This window comes from Oryctolagus cuniculus, chromosome 1 (assembly GCF_964237555.1).
Source record: "Oryctolagus cuniculus chromosome 1, mOryCun1.1, whole genome shotgun sequence".
NCBI lineage: Eukaryota > Metazoa > Chordata > Mammalia > Lagomorpha > Leporidae > Oryctolagus > Oryctolagus cuniculus.
The window spans coordinates 235150670-235170537 of record NC_091432.1 but is presented as its reverse complement, the minus strand read 5'-3'; the positions used below and the strand labels follow the sequence as shown (position 1 = coordinate 235170537).

General features: G+C 62.7%; 1 protein-coding gene across 2 annotated transcripts; it reads right to left on the bottom strand.

Moving 5' to 3' along the window:
• Window positions 1-8481: 8481 nt before the first annotated feature.
• On the bottom strand, window positions 8482-18369 carry GFI1B (growth factor independent 1B transcriptional repressor). 2 transcript variants are annotated; one of them, XM_051828448.2, is made up of 7 exons: window positions 18040-18369; window positions 12428-12543; window positions 11908-12045; window positions 11296-11570; window positions 10722-10859; window positions 9713-9977; window positions 8482-9179 (listed from the first exon to the last, which is right to left on the bottom strand). In XM_051828448.2, the coding sequence occupies exons 2-7, from the start codon at window positions 12522-12524 to the stop codon at window positions 8911-8913; spliced, it is 1182 nt and encodes a 393-aa protein (XP_051684408.2). In that variant the 5' UTR covers window positions 12525-12543; window positions 18040-18369; the 3' UTR covers window positions 8482-8910. The 2 variants fall into 2 exon arrangements, with proteins under 2 accessions (XP_051684408.2, XP_069922726.1); XM_070066625.1 differs by lacking the exon at window positions 18040-18369 and adding an exon at window positions 17235-17588 and having other exon boundaries at window positions 9713-9878.
• Window positions 18370-19868: the final 1499 nt, after the last annotated feature.

The window sequence follows — 19868 nt, the reverse complement described above, 5'->3', positions numbered from 1 at the left end:
CCTCCCCCCTCCAGGGCCTGCCAATGTGATGGGGGCAGGCGTCCCCCACCTCCTTGTACAGAGAAGGCAGGGCGGCTGCAGCAGGGGCCCAGGCTGTGCAGGTCCAGGCCTCTCAGGCTGCGCTCTCCTCACGGGCTCCTGATTCTCCCGTGTGCCGTGGCAACCACAGCCTCGGGGAGGGGGTGATTGACACCCCTGAGTCAGCAGCCACATCCCCTGCTGCTCCCAAAAGGGGCTTCTGGGGCAGGAAGGGCTGCCCACGGTGGTCTCAGCGCCTTCCTGCTGCCCGGCTGGGCTCCGAGATAAGTCCCCGCTGGGCCGAGAGCAGCCGGGGCTCGTCTGGGCTGTCCCCAGAAATCATGTCAGCGCCCCATATGGACCAGGGGGCCTGAGGGCCACGATAACCCCTCTATTTTTAAGAGATCCGGGAGGAAGTTCCAAGTCACCCTTTGCAGAAATAGCTCTGAGCGCCAGCTGTCAGCAGGGCAGCCGCTCATCACCGCACATTGGCAGGGCCCCATCTGCTCCCAGCCCAGCAGCCCTGGACGGGGAGCACCCAGGACCTGGGATCCGGCCCAGGGCCCGTTCTCTGAGGTCTGAGCCCTTGGCCGGGATAGCTACGTTGACTCGGAGCGGGACACGCACCCCAGGCCAGCCCCAGCATGACCGTGTGGGCATCGTTGTAATCTTGGCAGAAAACCAGGCGGAGGGGAGCGAGCTTCCCCGAGGGCGTCGAGGGGGCGAGTCTGAGCTGGGTGCAGAGTGGCTGCAGGAGCTGAGTAGAGTGGCAGAGGACAGCCTCCAGGCAGAGGGAGGCTCAGAGTCAAGAGATGACAGGTGCAGGGGGCAGTGGCCTGCCAATGTCTCTGGGGGCAGTGGCCTGCCAATGTCTCTGGGGGCAGTGGGCCTGCCAATGTCTCTGGGGGCAGTGGCCTGCCAATGTCTCTGGGGGCAGTGGGCCTGCCAATGTCTCTGGGGGCAGTGGCCTGCCAATGTCTCTGGGGGCAGTGGGCCTGCCAATGTCTCTGGCCTCTGCCTCCTCACCGGGAGAATGGGATGCTGCTCCCTTAAAGAGTTAGTGCGTTGAGGGGCCGGCGCTGTGGCGCAATGGGTTAAAGCCGCAGCCTGCGGCACCGGCATCCCACATAGGTTCCGGTTCCAGTCCCGGCTGCTCCACTTCTGATCCAGCTCTCTGCTGTGGCCTGGGAAAGCAGTGGAAGATGGCCCAAGTCCTTGGGCTCCTGCACCCGCGTGGGAGACGCAGAAGAAGCTCCTGGCTCCTGGCTTCAGCCTGGCCCAGCCCTGGCCATTGCAGCCATTTGGGGAGTGAACCAGCAGATGGAAGATCTCTCTCTCTCTCTCTCTCTCTGCCTCTCCTCTCTCTGTGTAACTCTGCCTTTCAAATAAATACATTTTTTTTTTTTAAAGTTAGTGCATCTGAAGAGTTAACGCGTCCCAGCAGTTAAAGCATGCGCAGAACATCTGAGGTAGCTGCAGCCCCGGCTCCTGGAGAGCTCTCGGTAACACTGCAGATTAGCTTTTATCAGTAATGCCAGGCCAAGTCTAAGCAGCCAAAACGTGTCCAGTGCCATTTTAAAAACTTTAATTGTATGTACTTGAAAGGCAGACAGGGAGAGAGGGAGGGAAGGAGAGCGAGTGCTTCCATCCACTGGTTTGCTCCTCCAATGCCTGCAGCCGCCGGGGCCAGGCCAGGCCGAAGCCAGGAGCCCAGAACGCCACCCGGGTCTCCCGCAGGGTGCAGGGGCCCAAGCATTGAACCTGCTGCCTCCCAGGGTGCACATGAGCGGGAAGCTGGACTCGGGAGTGAGCTGGGGCTCAAGTCCAGGCGCTCTGATACGCAGGCAAGCCATTGTCCTAACCCCTGCACCAAACACCCACACCGAGCTGATTTTCAAGCCGCGTCCCCACTGAAGGGACGTGTGTCCCCCAGGGCTGCTGGCCAAGCAGGCTCATTCCCTCCCCCCACAACCTCTCGCTCAAGAGCAGACAAAAGGGCATCCTGGCCCTTGGCACGTGCAGACTGAGCCAGAGACTTCTAAAGGCTACAAACATCGTCTTTTATTAAAAGAGAGAGAGAGAGAGAGAGAGAGAGAGAGAGAGAGAGAGAGATTTGTTTATTTATTTGAAAGGCAGAGGAAATAGGAGACACAGATCTTCCATCCTCTGGTTCACTCCCCAAACGGCTGCAACAGCCGGGGCTGGCCCAGGCTGAAGCCAGGAGCCTGGAGCTCCATCGAGGTCTCCCATGGGGGTTCAGGGCCCAAGCACCTGAGCCACCTTCTGCTGCTCCCCCAGGTGCACGAGCAGGGAGCTGGACCAGAAGTGGAGCAGCCGGGACTCGGCAGTGCCCGTCCGGGATGCAGGCAGCAACTTACTGCCAGCTGCCCTCTTTAAACAAACGAACAGGTCACTTTTCTTCCTCCTCATCCTCCAGTGAAAAACCACCATTATAGAGGCCATGGAAAATCTGGGAAAAAATGCAGAAAGGGAAATTCTAAGCCCACTCCTGCCCCGGCCCCCGGAGACCACACACACTAAGGCGGCCAGGGTCTGCCTGGCTCCCTCTGCCAGAGACTTCACACCCTGGGAGTCAGGACACGGGTGGCCAAACTGCCTGGGGCTTTTCCCTGGGACCACAAAGCACTTGTGGGACCTGCAGGCCTTGGTGGGAGTCAGCAGCTCCCAGGTCTCGACTTCTGCTCTTGCACCTGGTGCCGCTTCTGGTCTCCTGGTTCCTGGTAGCCACCCTGCGCCTCAGTCTCCTCAATAATGCTGGAAACTCGTGGCTCCCTGGGCAGCAGGTGCCAGCCGGGCACTCAGGGCTCACTCAGCGTCAGCCGTGCGTGACTCTCACCCAGGACCTCGGGGGCCGGGAGAGAAAGGGCTGGCGTGGGAAAGGACTGTGGGGAGGGGACAAACCAAAGGAGCTCCCGCAGGGAAGAGGCTGACCACAGTCACACTGCCCTCCTGCCCTCCTGCCTCATGCTATCTGGGTGCTGGAACCTTCTAGAAAGGCACTACTCCGTGGCCTGGAAGGCCGTGAGCGACTCAGTGGGGTCTCCAGGTGGCTGGGGCATCGTGGTATCCTGAGGAACCCCGGGCTCTTGTCTTTGGGTTGGAAGTTGGTCTCTCTCTCTCTCTCTCTCTCTCTCTCTCTCCTCTCTCTCTTCCCCCTTTCCCGCTCTCGGAGCCACCAGGCCCTGATAAGACCTGGAAGGCGCTATCAGGCCAGGAGCGCGCTCCTGCCCGGCCCGCTGCCTGCTCCCCTCTGTCCGTTGGCAGCCGGCACCGCGTGATAAACTTATCAGGTCAAACCTGAGCGCGGCCAGGTCAGCGCAGGCTCTGCCTCAGATTTCTCTGCTGCCTTCCTGCAAACCCCAGCCCAGGAGCCCCGGGGCCGGAGTGGCTCCCAGCTGGACAGCTGCAGAGGCCGGAGGGGCAGCCCCCAACTCAGGCTGGGAGGAAGAGCTGGGTGTGCCGGAGAGAGTCCGCTCGCCACTGACGGCCATCGTCCACACTGTCCCCAGAGTTCCCAGGCCAGGACTCACTCCCCTCGGTCGCCCTCCTCCAGCTATGACAAAGGAGTCTGGGGCCCCACGGGCTGCCCGTCTGTCCTCAACCTACTGGGGACCTGCTAGACACCCACCCCACAGGAAGGGACCCAGCACCTGCTCGAGGTGATTCAGGGAGTGAGGAGGCAGGGCAGGCCAGCAGCTCACAGGGAAGAAAGGAAACCACCCCAGCTGAGTTGCACGCCCCCGCTGAGTTGTGCGCGCCCCTGTGGGGGGGCCCGAGGGACCAGCGGCTTTGAGGGAGGGGGTGGGAAGGCAAAGCTCAAATTAATATAAACCCCAAGGAAAAAGCTCCAAGGGCGTTTGAGCTGAGCGAGTCTTTTCTTAATGCCAGTGATAACGCCATCACGCACGCCCATTACAGAAACAAAACACAGACGCGGAAGAACAGGCGGAAAGTGTGTGCAGTCCCTCTAGTCCCGGACCGCGTGAACGCCGCGTGCGGGAGTGCATCGAACAGCGTGGGGCCGGGGCGGGCACTCTGATTTACGGACAGCTTCCTCCATCACTGCATGGGCCACGAAAACTGGAATTAAAAGGTGAGTTTATTTGGGTGCAGAAAACCCAGAGCTCCTTGCATCATTTTTGCACACAACGTCTTTCCACGGATGTTTGCAGATGTCTCAAACGCACGGATTTCAAAAAATTCTGCACCCAAATAATCTTATATTTTAATTCCATTTCCTGTGTTCCACAAAGTCTGTTTTCTCTTTCATTCTTTCAGTGAAGGGAAAAAGACCCCACAATTCCAGTTCCTTTCCTTTTTTTTTTTTTTTAAGATTAAAAAAATTTTTTTGTAAAGACAGAGAGAACTTCCCCCCAAATGGCCACAAGAGCCAGGGCAGGGCCAGGCTGGGGCTGGAGCCCCAGGGCTGTCTCCCACTGTTTCCCAGGCACATCAGCGGGAGGCTGGATCGGAAGTGGAGCAGCTGAGACTCGAACCAGCGCCCGTATGAGATGCAGACATCGCAGGCAGCTTTGCACGCTGGCCCCCAGTCCCCTTCACAGCCTCAAGAGCAGAACCCAGCCCCTTCCCCGGCCCCAGGGACACGCCCACCAACAGCTGGGGCCCTCCTTCATCTCCACAGTTAGGAATACAAACAAGCTGTGCTGTTGCCAGCGCTGGCTCGCCACCGTGCCACAGGCGCTGTTTGCCCCCATCAGCCTCAGGAACCCCTTCCAGACGGGGCCTAGAAAGCATGCTTGCTCACTCCCCACCCCTTGATGTCCCCCCACACCGTGTCTCTCTGGTCCTTCCCCTCCCCGGCCTGCCCTGGAGCCCAGCCCTGCCCCACTCCCTCCTGGACAGGGCATACGGAGACAGGCTGAGGCCAGCCGTGCCACACACAGACATCCCTGGGCTGCCCGTGGAAGGTCCATTTCCATCCTTATCAGCAGTTTCCATGGAAGGTTCGCTGGGCACCTCCCAGTCCGCGCACAGGGGCCCTGGTCCCAGGGCTGGCCGGGCCGGCTGCACTGCTGGGAGGCACCCTGCTCTGGTGTGTGGGAGCGGCGGCTGGGGCTGCAGCCGGAAGCTGTCACCCCCGATGAGGGATGAGACGCTTTGCCTGAAAATCCGTTCAAAGCTTGCGTCCTGCTCCTCCCGTGGCTGGCTTGCTTTATGGCTTTATTATGTACCGATTAGCCAACGGATACCCTGCCTCGAGTCACCAGCACCCACCCGCACTGCCCCTGTCCGGGTCTCCAGCTAGGTCTGTGGACCCTGACAGCCCCGCCCCCACCCCTCAGCTCCTGGCACGCACTCACAGGTGGCCATTTGTGCCGTATTCTATGTAAACCGAGCCCCCTGGAGTCATGCAATGTGACCTCGGGCTAGCACCCCGGTCTCTGGGCCCCCATGCCCTTGTGTAGCAAATGCAATCGAGGGGCGGGCTTTCCAGGGCTGGACAGCGCCTGCAGGTGCACGGAGACTGGGGTCAGGTAGAAAGCTGGGAAGTGGAGAATGGACGGGCAGCGGGTGGGTGGAGCCTCCACTGCGCCTTGCATCACCCAGCCCCAATCCCGGGGAGACGGCCTGCCTCTGACAGCGGCGGTGTGTCCCCCTCCAGCCCAGGGCAAGCCCGGCCAGGCCCCCCCATCCCCCAGAGCGGACTCCTGCGTGAGAGGCAGGTTCGTGGGCGTCCCCAGGAACTGCCCACCCGCCCGTGCCCTTCCTCTGCAGCCTGCAAGTGGGAGCCCGGCCCTGCAGTCCTGCGGCTGCTGCGGGCACTCGGTGAGGAGAGCTGGGTCCTGGGGTGGGGGTGGGGGGCGTGTTCTTGTCCCGGCCCGCCGCAGAAGTGGCTGAAATCCTGATCTGGCCCCGGTTTTGTTTAGCAAACAAGGAACATGCAAAGCAGCTGGCATGCTGGCGTCCCTCTGTGTGTACTGGGGGGAGTAAGAGGCACTGAGCGCTCAACCCCCACCCCGTGCGCACCCGCACACTTTCCCTGACCTGGGAGGTGCAGGGCAAGATGCTGCCCCACCCCCACCCTGGGGGGGGCAGTCAGGAGCCCGTCTCAGGCCCCGCCTTGGGCTTCCCGGTTCCCACGGGCAGGGCAGGGGTGAGCCGGGGCTCTGTGGGCTCCAGGGAGGCCAGCAGGGAACTGTTGAGGAACCGACCACTCTGCTATGCAAATACCGGGCCAGCCCGCACACCTGACAGGTTTGTTTAGGGGAATTCTGGCGAAAGGCAACAGGAAGAGCCACTGGAAAGAAGCTCACGGAGCTGCCTGGGCCGGGCCAAGCCTCAGGGCCAGACGAAGGAGCCCGTCCTTCCCCACGGAGGGCTCCAGCCTTGTCCTCAAAAGCCAGTGGGCCCACGCCAGAGGGGACAACTGGAGAGGTCGCTTTCTGGACTCAGTGGGCAGAGCTGAGGCCCCCGGGGGGCAGGCTGGACTCAGAATCAGATCCTGATCCCAGCTGTGACCTGCCCGCCTGCTGCGTGGCCGGGAAGGTTGGCCGATCTCTCCCTCTTTGGCTCCCAAATCAAGTCAGGAAGACATTGACCAAACAGGCAGGTAACAGGGTGTGGGCTCTGAGAAGTCGTACTATAAACGGCTCCAGTTCACTTATTTTAAAAAGATTTATTAATTTATTTGAAAGGCAGAGCTGCAGAGAGGCAGAGGCAGAGGCAGAGAGAGAGAGAGAGAGAAAGAGAGAGAGAGAGAGAGAGAGAGAGAGAGAGAGGTCTTCCATCCGCTGGTTCACTCCCCAGATGGTCATGACATTCAGGGCTGGGCCAGGCCAAACCAGGAGCCAGGTTCTCAACGCAGGTCTCCCACCTGGGTAGCAGAGGCCTAAGTACTGAGCCACCCCTGCTGCCCGCATGTGCAGGCCCCCAGGAAGCTGGGACGGGCGTGGAGCTGGGATCTGACTGGGGCCGCGGTGCCCCAGGCTGCACCAGACACCGACGCCCCCCCCTCACTTTAACTCGTGACGGCTCCTCTGCCCACCACAGGAATCACAGCAGGACCTGCCCAGGGACTGCCCGGCCGGGTCCCAGGTAGTGGGCCTGAGCCCTTGTAAGAGGGAGAGGAAAGCGACAGGGGCAGAGGGGAGCCGTGCGCTCTGCAGACACAGGGGGGCGGCGAGCTGAGGCAGGCAGGACACCCACCCTCCTGCGGCCTCGAGGGGCCGCCCCTGCAGCCCCCACACCCCCTAAAGCACGTTAACTCCTAGAAACCCGGGAGCGCACCAAGCAGCTCCTGATCCCTGTGGGTGTGCATGCGAGTGTGTGTGGGGTGTGACAGCACGTGTGTGTGAATCTGAGCGTGTGCACGAGTGTGAGTTATGAGCTGTGTGTGCCAGCGTGTGCGAACCAGCATGTGTGTGCATGCGAGTGTGTGTGCGAGTCAGCATGTGTGTGCATGTGTGCGAGCCAGCATGTGTGTGCACGTGAGTGTGTGTGCAAGCCAGCATGTGTGTGCACGCGAGTGTGTGTGCGAACCAGCATGTGTGTGCATGTGTGCGAGCCAGCATGTGTGTGCACGCGAGTGTGTGTGCGAGCCAGCATGTGTGCACACGAGTGTGTGCAAGCCAGCATGTGTGTGCACACGAGTGTGTGAGCCAGCATGTGTGTGCAGGTGTGTGAACCAGCATGTGTGTGCACGCGAGTGTGTGTGCGAGCCAGCATGTGTGTGCAGGTGTGTGAACCAGCATGTGTGTGCACGTGAGTGTGTGTGCAAGCCAGCATGTGTGTGCACGTGAGTGTGTGTTCAAGCCAGCATGTGTGTGCAAGCCAGCGTGTGTGCACGCGAGTGTGTGTGTGAGCCAGCATGTGTGTGCACGTGAGTGTGTGTGCGAGCCAGCATGTGTGTGCACGCAAGTGTGTGTGCGAGCCAGCATGTGTGTGCACGTGAGTGTGTGTGAGCCAGCATGTGTGCACGTGTGTGTGCGAGCCAGCATGTGTGTGCACGCGAGTGTGTGTTCAAGCCAGCATGTGTGTGCATGTGTGCGAGCCAGCATGTGTGTGCACGCGAGTGTACATGGGCAGTGAGTGTGTGAATCTGAGCATGTGTGCAACTGTGAGTGTGTGCGTGTGTTGTGTGAGTGTGCGTGTGTCAGGGGAGGCCTGGCCCTGTTCACACCTTGATTTTTAGCCCCAGGAGCCTACCTTCGGGTCCCTGGCCCCACAACCACGGGAGAGTCCCCCGCGGAGGCTGCCCTGCTGTGGGCCAGGAAGTGGACAGAGCCGCAGCCGCCCCGGCCTGGGCCTTCGCTGTGGCCTTGTGCTCGGGTCAGCACGTGGTGTCAGGGCTTCCCAGTGTCTGGGGACACAGACCCCCCATCTGCCTGTGGACGCCTCTAAAGCGCTCTTGGATGCTCTCCTCCAGCCTTGCCGCCGAGCCGTGCCAGGGCCCGCCCGCATGTACAAAAGGCCGCTCACAAGTCACATGTGTGCGTCTTTATTGTCATTTACAGCATGTGAGAGGAGCAGGCTTCGGGCAGCAGTGCCTGCTGGCTTCTCCCTGGCCGCGGAACCGGGTTCTGATGGGCAGTGCAGTGCCACTCGGAGCTGGGCAGCAGGACACAGCCCTCCCACTGGGGCGGGAGGCAGCACTGCGCCTTCTGTGGCAGCCAGGAAGGTGGCCACGGTGGCCAGACCCCAGCGCCGTGGGCGGCAGCAGGAGGGGTTCCCTGCTCTGTTCTTGGCTTCCTTGCACGGAGGTGCCTGGCGGGTTCTAGCTTTGTCTGCCCTGCTGGGGGAGGAGCCTGCGCACGCCCGAGAGCGACTCCAGGTCAGAGAGCCCAGGCCTGGCGCGCGCACTTTGCAGCAGGAGAGACGCTGGTCCAGAGACAGGGAGTGGCTCGTCTGAGGTCACACAGCCATTCCGTGAGCGCTAAGGCCAGGTCCAGAGGCTCCTGTCCGGCGCCCCTCTGGCAGGCGGGCGGTGGGGGTGCCGGCCCTCACTTGAGGTTTGTGCTGGCTCTCGCGGTGCCGCCGCAAGTCCACCTTGCGCTGGAAGCCCTTGGCGCACAGCTCGCAGCTGAACGGCTTGAAGCCCGTGTGCTTGCGGCTGTGGGTGATGAGGTTGGAGCTCTGGCTGAAGGCCTTGCCACACACCTGGCACTTGTGCGGCTTCTCACCTGCGTGGCAGAGGGGCGGCACAGCAGGGCCAGGGTTATGGGGGGGCGGGGCGGGGAGGGGCGGCGCGCCAGGCCTGCTGCCGGCAGCCCCAAGCGTGTTCTCCAAAACTTTACAGTGCTTTGTCTCGTGACCAACCCACAGCGCCGTTACGGAAGAGAAACTGGCCAGGAAGCCCCTCGGGCCCTGGCCCCTCACTGGACAGGAGTCTGGGTTCCTCTTGTCAATCACGGGACCCCTACACGTGTCAGGGGCCAGCCCAGCACGTGCTGGGGTCATAGTGAGGGGTGAGGAAACCAGGGAGCGAATGAGCGATGCACCTGCTGCTCCCATTCCGCCCAGAGACCCCACCTGGGCTCTTCCCACCTAAGCCACATGGGTACTGGGCTCCCCACCCGTGTGCCCTGGGGCCCCAGCGAAAGGTGGGCACCCAGACGCCGGGTGGAGGCAGGGGGAGCCCCGGCAGCCTCCGGCCCCCCGCTCTGCAGGTGTGTGTGGGGGGCCCAGGCCAGGGGCGGGGCTGCGGCTGGCTCACCTGTGTGTATGTAGGTGTGCTTCTTCATGTCTGACTTCTGGTGGAAGCGCTTGCCACAGAACTGGCAGGGGTAGGGCCGCGTGTCCGAGTGGATGAGCAGGTGCGTGGACAGCGTGGACGAGCGCTTGAAGGCTTTGCCGCACATCCGGCACTCGAAGGTGCGCTCCTGCCGGAGGAAACGAGGCCCCGGGGGCTCAGGTGCAGGCGGGGCCTCGAGGCCCGGGAGCCCCACGCTGGGCGCGGGGCTGGGCCCGGCTGGGATGCCCTAAGGAAGAGGACACTCCGTTGGGGTGGCCTCAAGGGCCAGGGCCCGCCCCCGCCCGCTCCCTGCCTCCCTGCTTGGGCCTGGCTGGCGCCACGTGGGATTATCCTTGTAAACTTCCGGGACTGCATCCGAGGTCAGCCTCCGCGTTTGTTGACTGACTGACAGACCTGAGAGTTTTTTATTGGGGTTCACATTCACAACCCTCAACCTGGAGTGAGTTCTGTGAGGCAGGGACAGTGACGGGCTGTGGGCAGTGCTTTAGTTAAGGGCTGGGTTCACCGGAGCCCGGTTCTGGCTTTGGCCTCGAAGCCAGCACCTGCTCTCCGGAAGTCACCTCCCCAAGACTCAGTCCCCACATCTGCACATTGGGACAGTGCCGACCTCGGAGGAGCGGGAGGTGGAGCGCTGAGCCCCCGCCAGCACGTGGCAGGTGTCACGCACGGAAGCTGCACAGTCATCCCCCCTCCCCCTCCGCCTGAGCTGCTCTAATCACTCAGCTGTCCGTGACCCTGCCACTCTCCGACTAATGGGGCGGGGCTAACGGGGTAGGCGGGACATTTCAGCGCAGCCCCAAGACTAGGCATCAAGGAACTCCAGGCTGGCACCCGGGCCAGAGCCTCTGCTAACAGCAGTGGAGCAGAGAACCCCGCGTGCTGAGGGTGGTGTTGGAGACCCAGAGCCCCCCGCGCCCCCTCCACCGCCACCCGCGTCACCCTCAGGGCAGGGGAGGGACCCAGCACCCACCTGGGAGTGGACGTGTGTGTGCTGCTCCAGGCTCACGGCGTGGCCGAAGGTTTTGCCGCAGATGTCACAGGCGAAGGGCCGGGTCCCGCTGTGCGAGCGGCGGACGTGCACTTCGAGCCCGTGTGGCGTGGAGAAGACCTGGGGGCGGGGAGCGGGGAGGCAGCTCCACACCAGCTCCAGCCAGGGCGGGAAACGCGGGAAGGGGCCCTGCGCCGCCCCGTGCCGTGGCTCGCGCTGGCGTGTCACTTTCCCTCTCTGCCATAGCACAAGGGCTGGGGCGGGACACTGGAAAGCCCTCCTTGCCCCGTCTGAAGGCAGAGCAGCCCGCGGGCAGGAGCTGGGAGTCGGCCGGGGCTGCCCCAAGTGCTGGTCCTCACGTCTACCTGCTGTGCCACCTCGGGCAAGTGAACCAAGCTCTCCAACTCCCGCCCTTGACCTCCCTCCTGGAGCCCACGCGTGTTGGGTGCTCCGTGGATGAGGATGAGGACAAACCCCTCCCGGGGTGCCCCCCAGACTCAGAATGTGCTCCGCTGGAAGCTGGGAGGGGGTGGGGGGCAGGGCCTGGGCCACCCACCTTGTTGCACTTGACACAGTGATAGGCGTCCATGCTTGGGGAGTAGTGCAGGCTGAAGTCCAGGGCTGGCTCGGTGGTGCTGGGCACCAGGGGGCTGCCGTACAGGCTGACGGAGCGCTCCAGGAAGGCGGCCTGCACGGTGGAGGGGGCCTGCCGGTAGCCGTGGCCGTAGGTCGAGGCCAGTGTGTCCCAAGAGAGGCTGGGCTTGTAGAACGGTGGCGAGTCGGAGAGTGGAGAGCCCCCATCCTGGGCTCGGGACATCACCAGGGGGCCCTCTGCGGAGCAAGGGACACAGGGCCTCGATAACATGGGGCACCCACTCGAGAGGACCCCCGGCCCCCTCGCGACCGCCTCCTAGCGACCCCCATGACTTTACTGCTGGGGGTCTCACTGTGCGTCCCCCACTGCCCTGGCCAGAAACCACCACCTCATCTTGGGTGCCCACTGCCTGACCCTGCCCGGCTGCTCCCCACAGAAGCCTCACCGGGAAGGGGCTCCCCATCCACCTGGAAGCCGGAGGAGGCGACCTTGTCCTGACTGCGCACCCCCTAGGGGCCCTGCTCCAGGGGTCCATCCGCCCCCCCCTTTGGCACCCGGTCTTGGGCTGGGTACCTGGGGCCGAGGCCACCCTGGACAAGCCCTGGTCTGGCTGTGGGTCCGCCTCCCGCTTGCGGCTGGCCCAGTCCGGGCCCTGGTTTGGGAAGAAGGAGCTGAGGGCAGGGCCGCTGCTCGGGATTTGGTCCTTGGTCACTGTGGGAAGACAAGGTGGTCAGACTCAGCGGCTCCTGGAGCCTGCAGAGAGCACATGGAGAATGGAGACCGCGGGAGAGGCCCGCGGCGGCTGCTGACGGCTCAGAACCCGCCTTGTCTTGTCTGAGCTCCCCTACCCCAGGGCTCGGTGCACCCCCAAGGCAGCAGCAGGGTCCTGGTTCCCATCCCGAAGCTCTCATCTCCCCCTCCAGGGTGGGGGGGGCAGAAGAGAAAAGTGCATCACTCATTCACTCATCCACTCATTCAGCATTTACTTGCCGGCCTCTCAGGAGGAGGCCACCCTGGGAGGGACCCCGCCGCATGGCGCAGGGAGACCCCGAGCCCGAGGGTGTGGCGGGAGGGCAGCCAGGGTCCGGCTCACCTGGGCTGGGAGCAGGAGGCCAGACGGGGTCGTCCTGGGAGCGGGGCTCGTGGTAGGAGTGAGCCTTCTTGCTCTTCACCAAGAAGGAGCGTGGCATTGTCACGGGCACTGCGCACCTGCGGGGCGGGAGGGGCGGGGCCCGGGCTGGGTGCTGAGGACGGACAAGGGGACGTCGCTCCTCGGTAAACAGCCCCCTTGAGGTCTGACACCTGCTGCTCTGGGTTCAACAGTGTCCCCCAAAAGCTCATGCCCACGCAGCCCATGACCCCGTGGGAAACCATCTTTCTATAGACATGGTCAATTAAGATGAGGTCAAAGTGGGGTAGGGTGTGCCTGAGCTTCCATGTACCCAGCGTCCTTGTAAGAAGAGGGACATCTGGGGGCTGGCGCTATGGCATAGCGGGTAAGCTGCCACCTGCAGTGCTGGCATCCCATTTGGGCGCCGGTTTGAGTCCTGGCTGCTCCTCTTCCGATCCCGCTCTCTGCTATCGCCTGGGAAAGCAGTAGAAGATGGTCCAGGTCCGTGGGTCCCTGCACCCACATGGGAAGACCCAGCGGAAGCTCCTGGCTCCTGGCTTTGGATCAGCTCAGCTCTGGCTGTTGCAGCCATTTGGGGAGTGAACCAGTGGATCCAAGACCTCTCTCTCTGTCTGCCTCTCCTCTCTCCGTGTAACTCTGACTTTCAAATAAATAAATAAATCTTAAAAAAGAAGAAGAAGAAGAAGAAGAAGAGGGACATCTGGGCACACAGACGCAGTGTCCGGGAGGCAGCCAGGGGCCGGGGTGCTGTGATGCTTCTCCCCTGGGGTGCTGGGGTGGGTTGCCCTCACTCACTGACGTGGGGAGGGGCCGGCCACGGTGTGACCGAGAAAAATGCTTCCTGCCGTGGCGAAGCCACCTCAGCATGAGATTCCTGACAGCAGCGAGAGGCCCAGGCCCCCTCACCTGGAACCCAGCCCTCAACCCCAGAGACCCCAGGAGCAGAGAGGGAAGGGAAGGGACACACTCGGACCCCATGTCTGTTTTTCTTTTTTCAGAGATTTATTTCTTTATTTGAAAGTCAGAGTTAGAGAGAGAGAGAGAGAGAGAGAGAGACATACACACAGAGACAGAGAGACAAAGACAGAGACAGAGAGAGACAGAGACTGAGAAAGACAAAGAGAGACAGAGAGAGTTAGAGAGAAACAGAGACAGAGAGACAGAGAGTTAGAGAGAAACAGAGAGACAGAGAGACAGAGAGAGATTTAGAGAGAGAGACAGAGACAGACAGAGACAGTTAGAGAGAGATACAGACAGAGACAGAGAGACAAAGACAGAGACAGAGAGAGACAGAGAATGAGAGAGACAAAGAGAGACAGAGAGAGTTAGAGAGAGAGAAACAGAGACAGAGAGTTAGAGAGAGAGATAAACAGAGACAGAGACAGAGAGAGAGAGTTAGAGAGAGAGAGCGAGAGAGAGAGCGCGCGCGCGAGAGCGAGCACTCTTCCCTTTGCTGGTTCTCTCCCCAAGTGGCTGCCGCAGCTGGGACTGAACCGAGCGGAAGCCAGGAGCCAGGAGCTCCGTCGGGGTCTCCTTTCCAGGCACATTCAGAAGGAGCTGGATCGGAAGTGGAGCCCTGGGGTCCCCACCTGGCGCGAAGGGGGGTGCCGGCATCACGAGCAGCAGCTCGCAGCAACGCTGGCCCCGCGCCCCACTTCCAGGAGGCCGCATTTGCGTCCTGGGGCCCAGCCTCAGAGGCTGCAGTGAGGGGGAGTCTGAGCCCAGGTTGAGGAAACCGGGGATCACTGGTTAGAGCCTCAGCTCCCCGCTGCGCAGCTTGGCAGACCTTAACCCCTCTGCGCCCGCCCCTTTCGTGAGAGCTGGGAGGTCCAGGCTCTCGGTGCGCATGGCAGAGGGGCCGCAGCAAGGCGTGGGGAGGCACCTGCCCGCAGAGTCCCCGGGGCAGAGAGCACCTCCTGGTCTCCGGGAGGGTCTGCATGCCTGCAGCCCACCTGTGAGGCTGTCCTGGGGGCACAGGGTGTCCAGGCTGAAGCCCAGAGGCCTTCTCGGGGGAGTCCCACCCCCACCCGGGGCTGCAGGAGTGATAGGGGCACAGGAAGGCGGGAAGGGATCCACGGGCAACTCCTGCACAACAGCGAGGGCCCCTGCGATAAGGCCCTGGCCCAGGAGCAGGGCGGGAGGCGGGAGATTAGAAACAGCAGCTGGGGCTCTGACTTTGCAGCTGACCCAGGGCCAGGCAGGAGCGGGACCCCTCTCTGCCCAGGCTGGTGGTCCCCTGCCACCACTGTTGGGGTTATGGAGGCCCTGTCTGGGGGGCACACCCAGCCCCAGACGCTCCTTGTACATGAACCTCAGCATGCAGATCCGCTAAATGGGCGTCAAAATGCAACCTTGTGGGGTGGCCAGGAGCGAGAATGGCTCTTTCTGTAGAACAGACCCGGGTCTAAGGTGCTGGGTCTACTGCCCCGGCAGAACCGGAGCAGGTGCTTCAGGCCCCCCCGCCGCGCACCAGACCCAGGAGCCAGAGCAGTGTCCAGGGGGCCGCCCTTCGGGGCTCTGGGCCCTTCCACTCAGCTCCACTGGCAGCCACAGCCTTATCGCCCAGGGCCATGTCTTCCTCCTCCCCCTCCCCCACCCCTCCAGGGCTCCCCACAGCCCCCTTCCTGCCCTGGTCCAACTCTTGGCTTCAGGAAACCCCCTGGGGAGGCCAGACCCCCAGCTGGGGGGGGGCGGGAAGGGCTGGGTTCCCCTACACCCTTATTCTGGGGAGGACCCCCGAGGGCCTGGGTCTGTCTGTCCATCAGGGGTCGCCCTGGTTCTTGCCTCAGATCCTGAACCCCTGCAGCAAGAGACCAGGAAACACTGTGGTAGTCAGGGTTGCTCAGCTCAGACCAGCACCCCCGGGCCTGACCGTGCCCCGGAGCCAGCCGGCCGGCTCCCATGCCATTTTACAGAGTGAGAGCCAAGGTTTGGGGTCCCGGGGCAGGACTGCCACCCGCCTGATCCCCAGGCCTCCACTGGATGCCAGGCAGGGGCGGAGGGGGCCGCGCTGGGGCTGGGGAGGACCGCAGGGCCGTGGCGACCCCTCCCTGCGGTACGCCGTGATACTAAATCTGACACTGGGCCCGGGAAGCAGGGCTGACAGGCACCTGATCCTGGCCCCACCGTCGGCAGTCCTCACGGCACCGGGCGAAGGGGAGAGGAACTGAGATCCTCAGATCCTCATTTCTTCTCCATCCCTGGAGGGCTGTGGGTTCCCGAGCCACAGCCTGGGGCTCAGAGCCCGAGGGGACCCCGGGCTGCTCCCCACCTCGCAGGCGCAGGGTTCATGAGCCGGGCCAGGCGTGTTTCTCTTCCTGGGTCTCCGGGGTTCCCCAGCAGGAGGAAAGTGATTCTCCCAGGGCCCCTAATCCCTCTTCCTCCCTTCCCCTTCTCCCCGTAACCTGGCAGAGTGCCCCTGGCACAGCCAACCCCATGCCAAGCCCCCAGGTTCACGGTGGGGGCCCAAGGCACCCGGTGAACTTCCCTGTGGCGAGTTAAAAAAAAAAAGAAAGAAAAACAGGAACCAATCACCTATACTGTAGTTAATTAACAACCGCTGGGTTTTGATTCACACGGACGGACCGTTCTGAGAAAGGCAGAGATTGTGAAAGCAACCCAGGATTTCTTCATAAAACAGAGGCTGATGGTATCGGCCGCCTTCCGGAAGGAGGCCCACTCTGACCATGGCACGCGCCGGGCGGCCCAGGGGAGCTGGAATCTCGGCCAGGGCGGCCGGCAGTGCCCGCTTCCACACCTGCCCCGTGGGGCCACCTGTGGGGTTGAGTCTGATCCTGCGACCTTGACCTCGTGACCCCGCCAGCCGCCACCCCGCCTTTGGCTTTCCTATCTGTCAAGAGGGACGGTTGGGCTAAGAGATTTCCAAACTTCCCTTTTGTTCTGAAATCCCACGGACGATTCGTCAACCTTCAGGGAGGGACTGACCCACCTGGACCCGAACCTTGTCACTCTGGCTTCCCCTTCCTGGGGGGCGGGGTAGTGTGGCTGGTTCTCAGGATGCCTGCAAGGTGTGACTCCCAGGAGCGGGGGTCGAGCCCAGGGGGCTCCCTGTTCTGACATCAGCCAGCCTTCAGGGAACCCACCGGCACAGCTGAGTGACTCCATTTCTAGGTTTCAGCCCACAAAGCACCCAAAGTGGAGGCCCACAGAGACGCTGGCATGGCCAAGTTCACGGCAGCGTGATCCACAGAAGCCAAGGGCGGGAGCAGCCACGTGGCCGCCAATGGGGGAACAGAGAAATACGGACTACGGCCTGCCTGCGGGGGAAGTCTTCAGCCTGTGCCGGCACACGGCCCCACGTGGAAAAACCTAGAAGGCGCGCGCTGTGTGAAATCAGCCCGGTACAGAAGAGCAGCTCCTGGCCGAGCCCGCCCGCGAGTACCTGGGACAGGTGGGTCCCTCGAGAGCAGTAACTCAGACCCTTCCGGGGACTGCAGGGGAGGAAAGCAGTTTGCCGGGACTCCGCGGCTCTGCGAATCCGTGGGGGCGATACTCACGGTGCGAATCCCCACACTCAGAACCACGGAGCTGTGCACAAGACTGCCCAGTGGAACTTGGTGGCTGATGCCTATTTTTATCACAACAAAACCCAAAGTGAGCACAACAGACGCTCACTGGGCTCAACTCCTGCACCGGAAGGAACAGAGAATCTTCTAGACAAAGGAGGGAACAACGTCCCTCCAACCTGACCCGGCCACAGCTCTCTGAGGTTCCCCAATCTCCCAGGACTTCCTGCGGGGACACCCACCTGTCAACCCCAGAGTTAGGGGAGCCCCGGCTCCTGGCGCAGCCAATCTTCCGCAACAAGGGAACCTTGCCATTCTGCTGACCTTGGAAATAGTTCACCTGGGACCCGTGCAGGCGAGGCCGGGAGGTCGGGTGCAGCTTAGCACCTTCTGATGTCCACCAGACACCCCCCAACGTGGGCACACGCCCAGGGACCCCCATGCGAGAAGCCCTGTTTAAGAGAGAGCATCTCCCCAGGTGCTAGGAGAATAAAATGTGGCTTTTCCTTGGCAGACAGATGGGAAAGACCAAGGATGACACTCGAGAGACAGGAGAGCCGAGAGGCGCCTCTCTCTCTCTCTCTCTCTCTGAGGCTGGGGGGTGGGGGGTGGGGGTGGGGGTGGCGCCTAACTCTTAGAGTGTCCCAGGGACTTTCCCAGGGTGGGACGCTTGGGGCTGCAGGTTCCTTAGAATGCCATATCAAAGGGACCTGTGTCCCTTTGCACACTGCCCAGGTCCCTGGGAGAGCCGGGTCCGGGGTTGGGGGGAGCTTGTGGGGCTCCATGCCAGCAGGGGATGTCTGGCAGCCAAAAAATCGAGTTTCACGAAGAATCTGCCAGGCTGGCGCAAGGCGGGATTCCTACACGGGCGCGTGGCGCCTCAGCTGTCCCCAGCGCCTCCGCTCCCGGTGGTGCCAAGGACGGCAGCCACAGCCTCTAAGGAGACTCCAGCCAGTCTTAGTCTCCGGAGCTCAGTAACCTGGAACAATCCAGGTCGGACATGCAAATTTAGAAGGAGGAGCACACAGGCGCCCCTGCGGCACTCACCTGCCGGGCCGGGCCCCTTCCTGCCGGAGGGTCCCTCGGTGGGGACAGAAGCCTCTCCCAGGACAGACGGCTCTGCCCTCTGTCCACTGCGTGCTGTCTGCACACACACAGATACTTCTCCTTTTCCTCTGTGTGTGTTTCTCTGCTTCTGTTCCCCTCCCTGATTTTCAATCTGATTATTTGTGTCAAAATCTGGCGGCGAGGCGGCAGCCAATGGAGAGAGCGCCTGGGCCGGCTGCCTTTGCTTATCAAAACTTTGCAGGGCTCCAGACTCTGGGCCCTCATCCCCAGCGCACGGCGCCCCCAGCGAGCCGCTCCCCCCACCCCCCACCCCCGGAAATCTTGAATGACACCCGGATGAAAAGAATGCAAAGGCCAAATTATTAATTTTTTTAAACGAATTAATGTTAAAGATGAAACACACAACAACCTGGGCTTTGGATAAAGAGGAAATATTTCAATTTTTTCTCCTTCCTTTTTTTTCTTCCCTCCTTTCCGCCTTCCATTCTTTCTCTCTCTCTCTCTCTCTCTCTCTCTCTCTCCCCCTCCCTCCCTCCCTCTCTTTCTCTCCTCTCCGCGCCCCCCCCCCGCCCCCCATCCTCTCCTCTCTCTCGGTTCCCTGTCAGCTGAGACCCAGGGACCCGGCTGCCCAACAGGTGCACTGCGAGCCCTGCCGTCCAAGGCCGCAGAGGAGGCCACCTCTGGGGCGGGGTGGCGTGGGGAGGGACGAGGCACTGCCGCGGGGGAGGAGATGAGGCGGTGACTGTGGGGGCCACGAGACCCTAGCCCGAGGAGCCCACGGACAGATTGAGCGCCGGTCCGGGTCGCGCCTGTGCTGCCATCTGCTGGCCGCCGCGGGGAGGGGGCGCACGGGCAGGGACCGCCGGACGTTTGGCGCCCTGGTCCCCCGGCCTCCCGCCGCCTCCTCCCGCGTCGGGGCTGGCGGGTCCGCTGCGGGAGGTTTTGCATGAGACGCGGCTCCGCAGGGCAGCACTGTTAGACTGATTTGCATGCGTTGGCCGGGACGGCAAAGCCGGGTGCTGGAGTCCAAGGTCCACGTGGAGAGAAGGGGGCGTGCCCAGGCGAGGTCTTGCAGCCGCTGGGCCTAGCGGGGCGTTCACCACCGACACCCCGGGGGTCCGCGGGACCCCGGCGCTCCCGGTGAGGCCCTCGCACGGCCGCCGGCCTGCCGCTCCCGCCGACTCTGGCCGTTAGCTTCGGAAAGCTGGTGGAAGACGCCACGGAAAGATGTTTGCTGCGGGGCCGGGGGCGTTTGGAGCCGAAAAGTTCCGGAAAACGCCTGTTCCCAGGAACTACGCCAAAACCCGCTCATCTCCAAGTTCCCTTGAGTGAGCCCCTCCTGCTCCTAACTCCCCCCGCAGCCTCTGGGGGTGTCCGGGACGGCCCCGCAGCTCCCGTGGGTTCACTTGAGCCCACGGGGCCGGGGCGGGGCGGGCGGCTTGGGCGCCCCCTATCGATAGGAAGCTGGGCTCCGAGGCCTGTGCTCGCTAGGGTCCTCACTTCCCTCTTGAGTGACTGACTCACACGCGAGTCCCAGGCCCGGCTCCCTGGAGCCGCCGGGAATCCCCTGAAGCGACCGCATGGCCAGGCGCCTCCCTTCCAAGCCCGAGCCCCCACCCGGCCAGCGATGACCCACCCTGGGGACCCCCCCTCCAGGGCCGCCCACTGAGCCAACGCCACTTCCCTGCGAGGCAGCCCTGCCTCGGGGCATCCTCCTGCAGGTGCACCCATTCCTCGTCCGTGGGGTACTTTCCAGCACCGGCCCCTCCCTCTCCCGCCTCCCTCCTCGTCCCACGTGTGTTTATTGA

Excerpts from the sequence above, each read along its gene's own strand:
- GFI1B (XM_070066625.1), bottom strand. The coding sequence starts at position 17,434 with ATGGGGGTCCCTGGGCGTGTGCCCACGTTGGGGGGTGTCTGGTGGACA. Across the intron at positions 12,046-12,427 it reads GCCTCCTGCTCCCAGCCCAG|TGACCAAGGACCAAATCCCG; the intron begins GTGAGCCGGACC and ends GTCTTCCCACAG. Across the intron at positions 9,180-9,712 it reads GCACACCTACATACACACAG|GTGAGAAGCCGCACAAGTGC; the intron begins GTGAGCCAGCCG and ends TCTGCCACGCAG.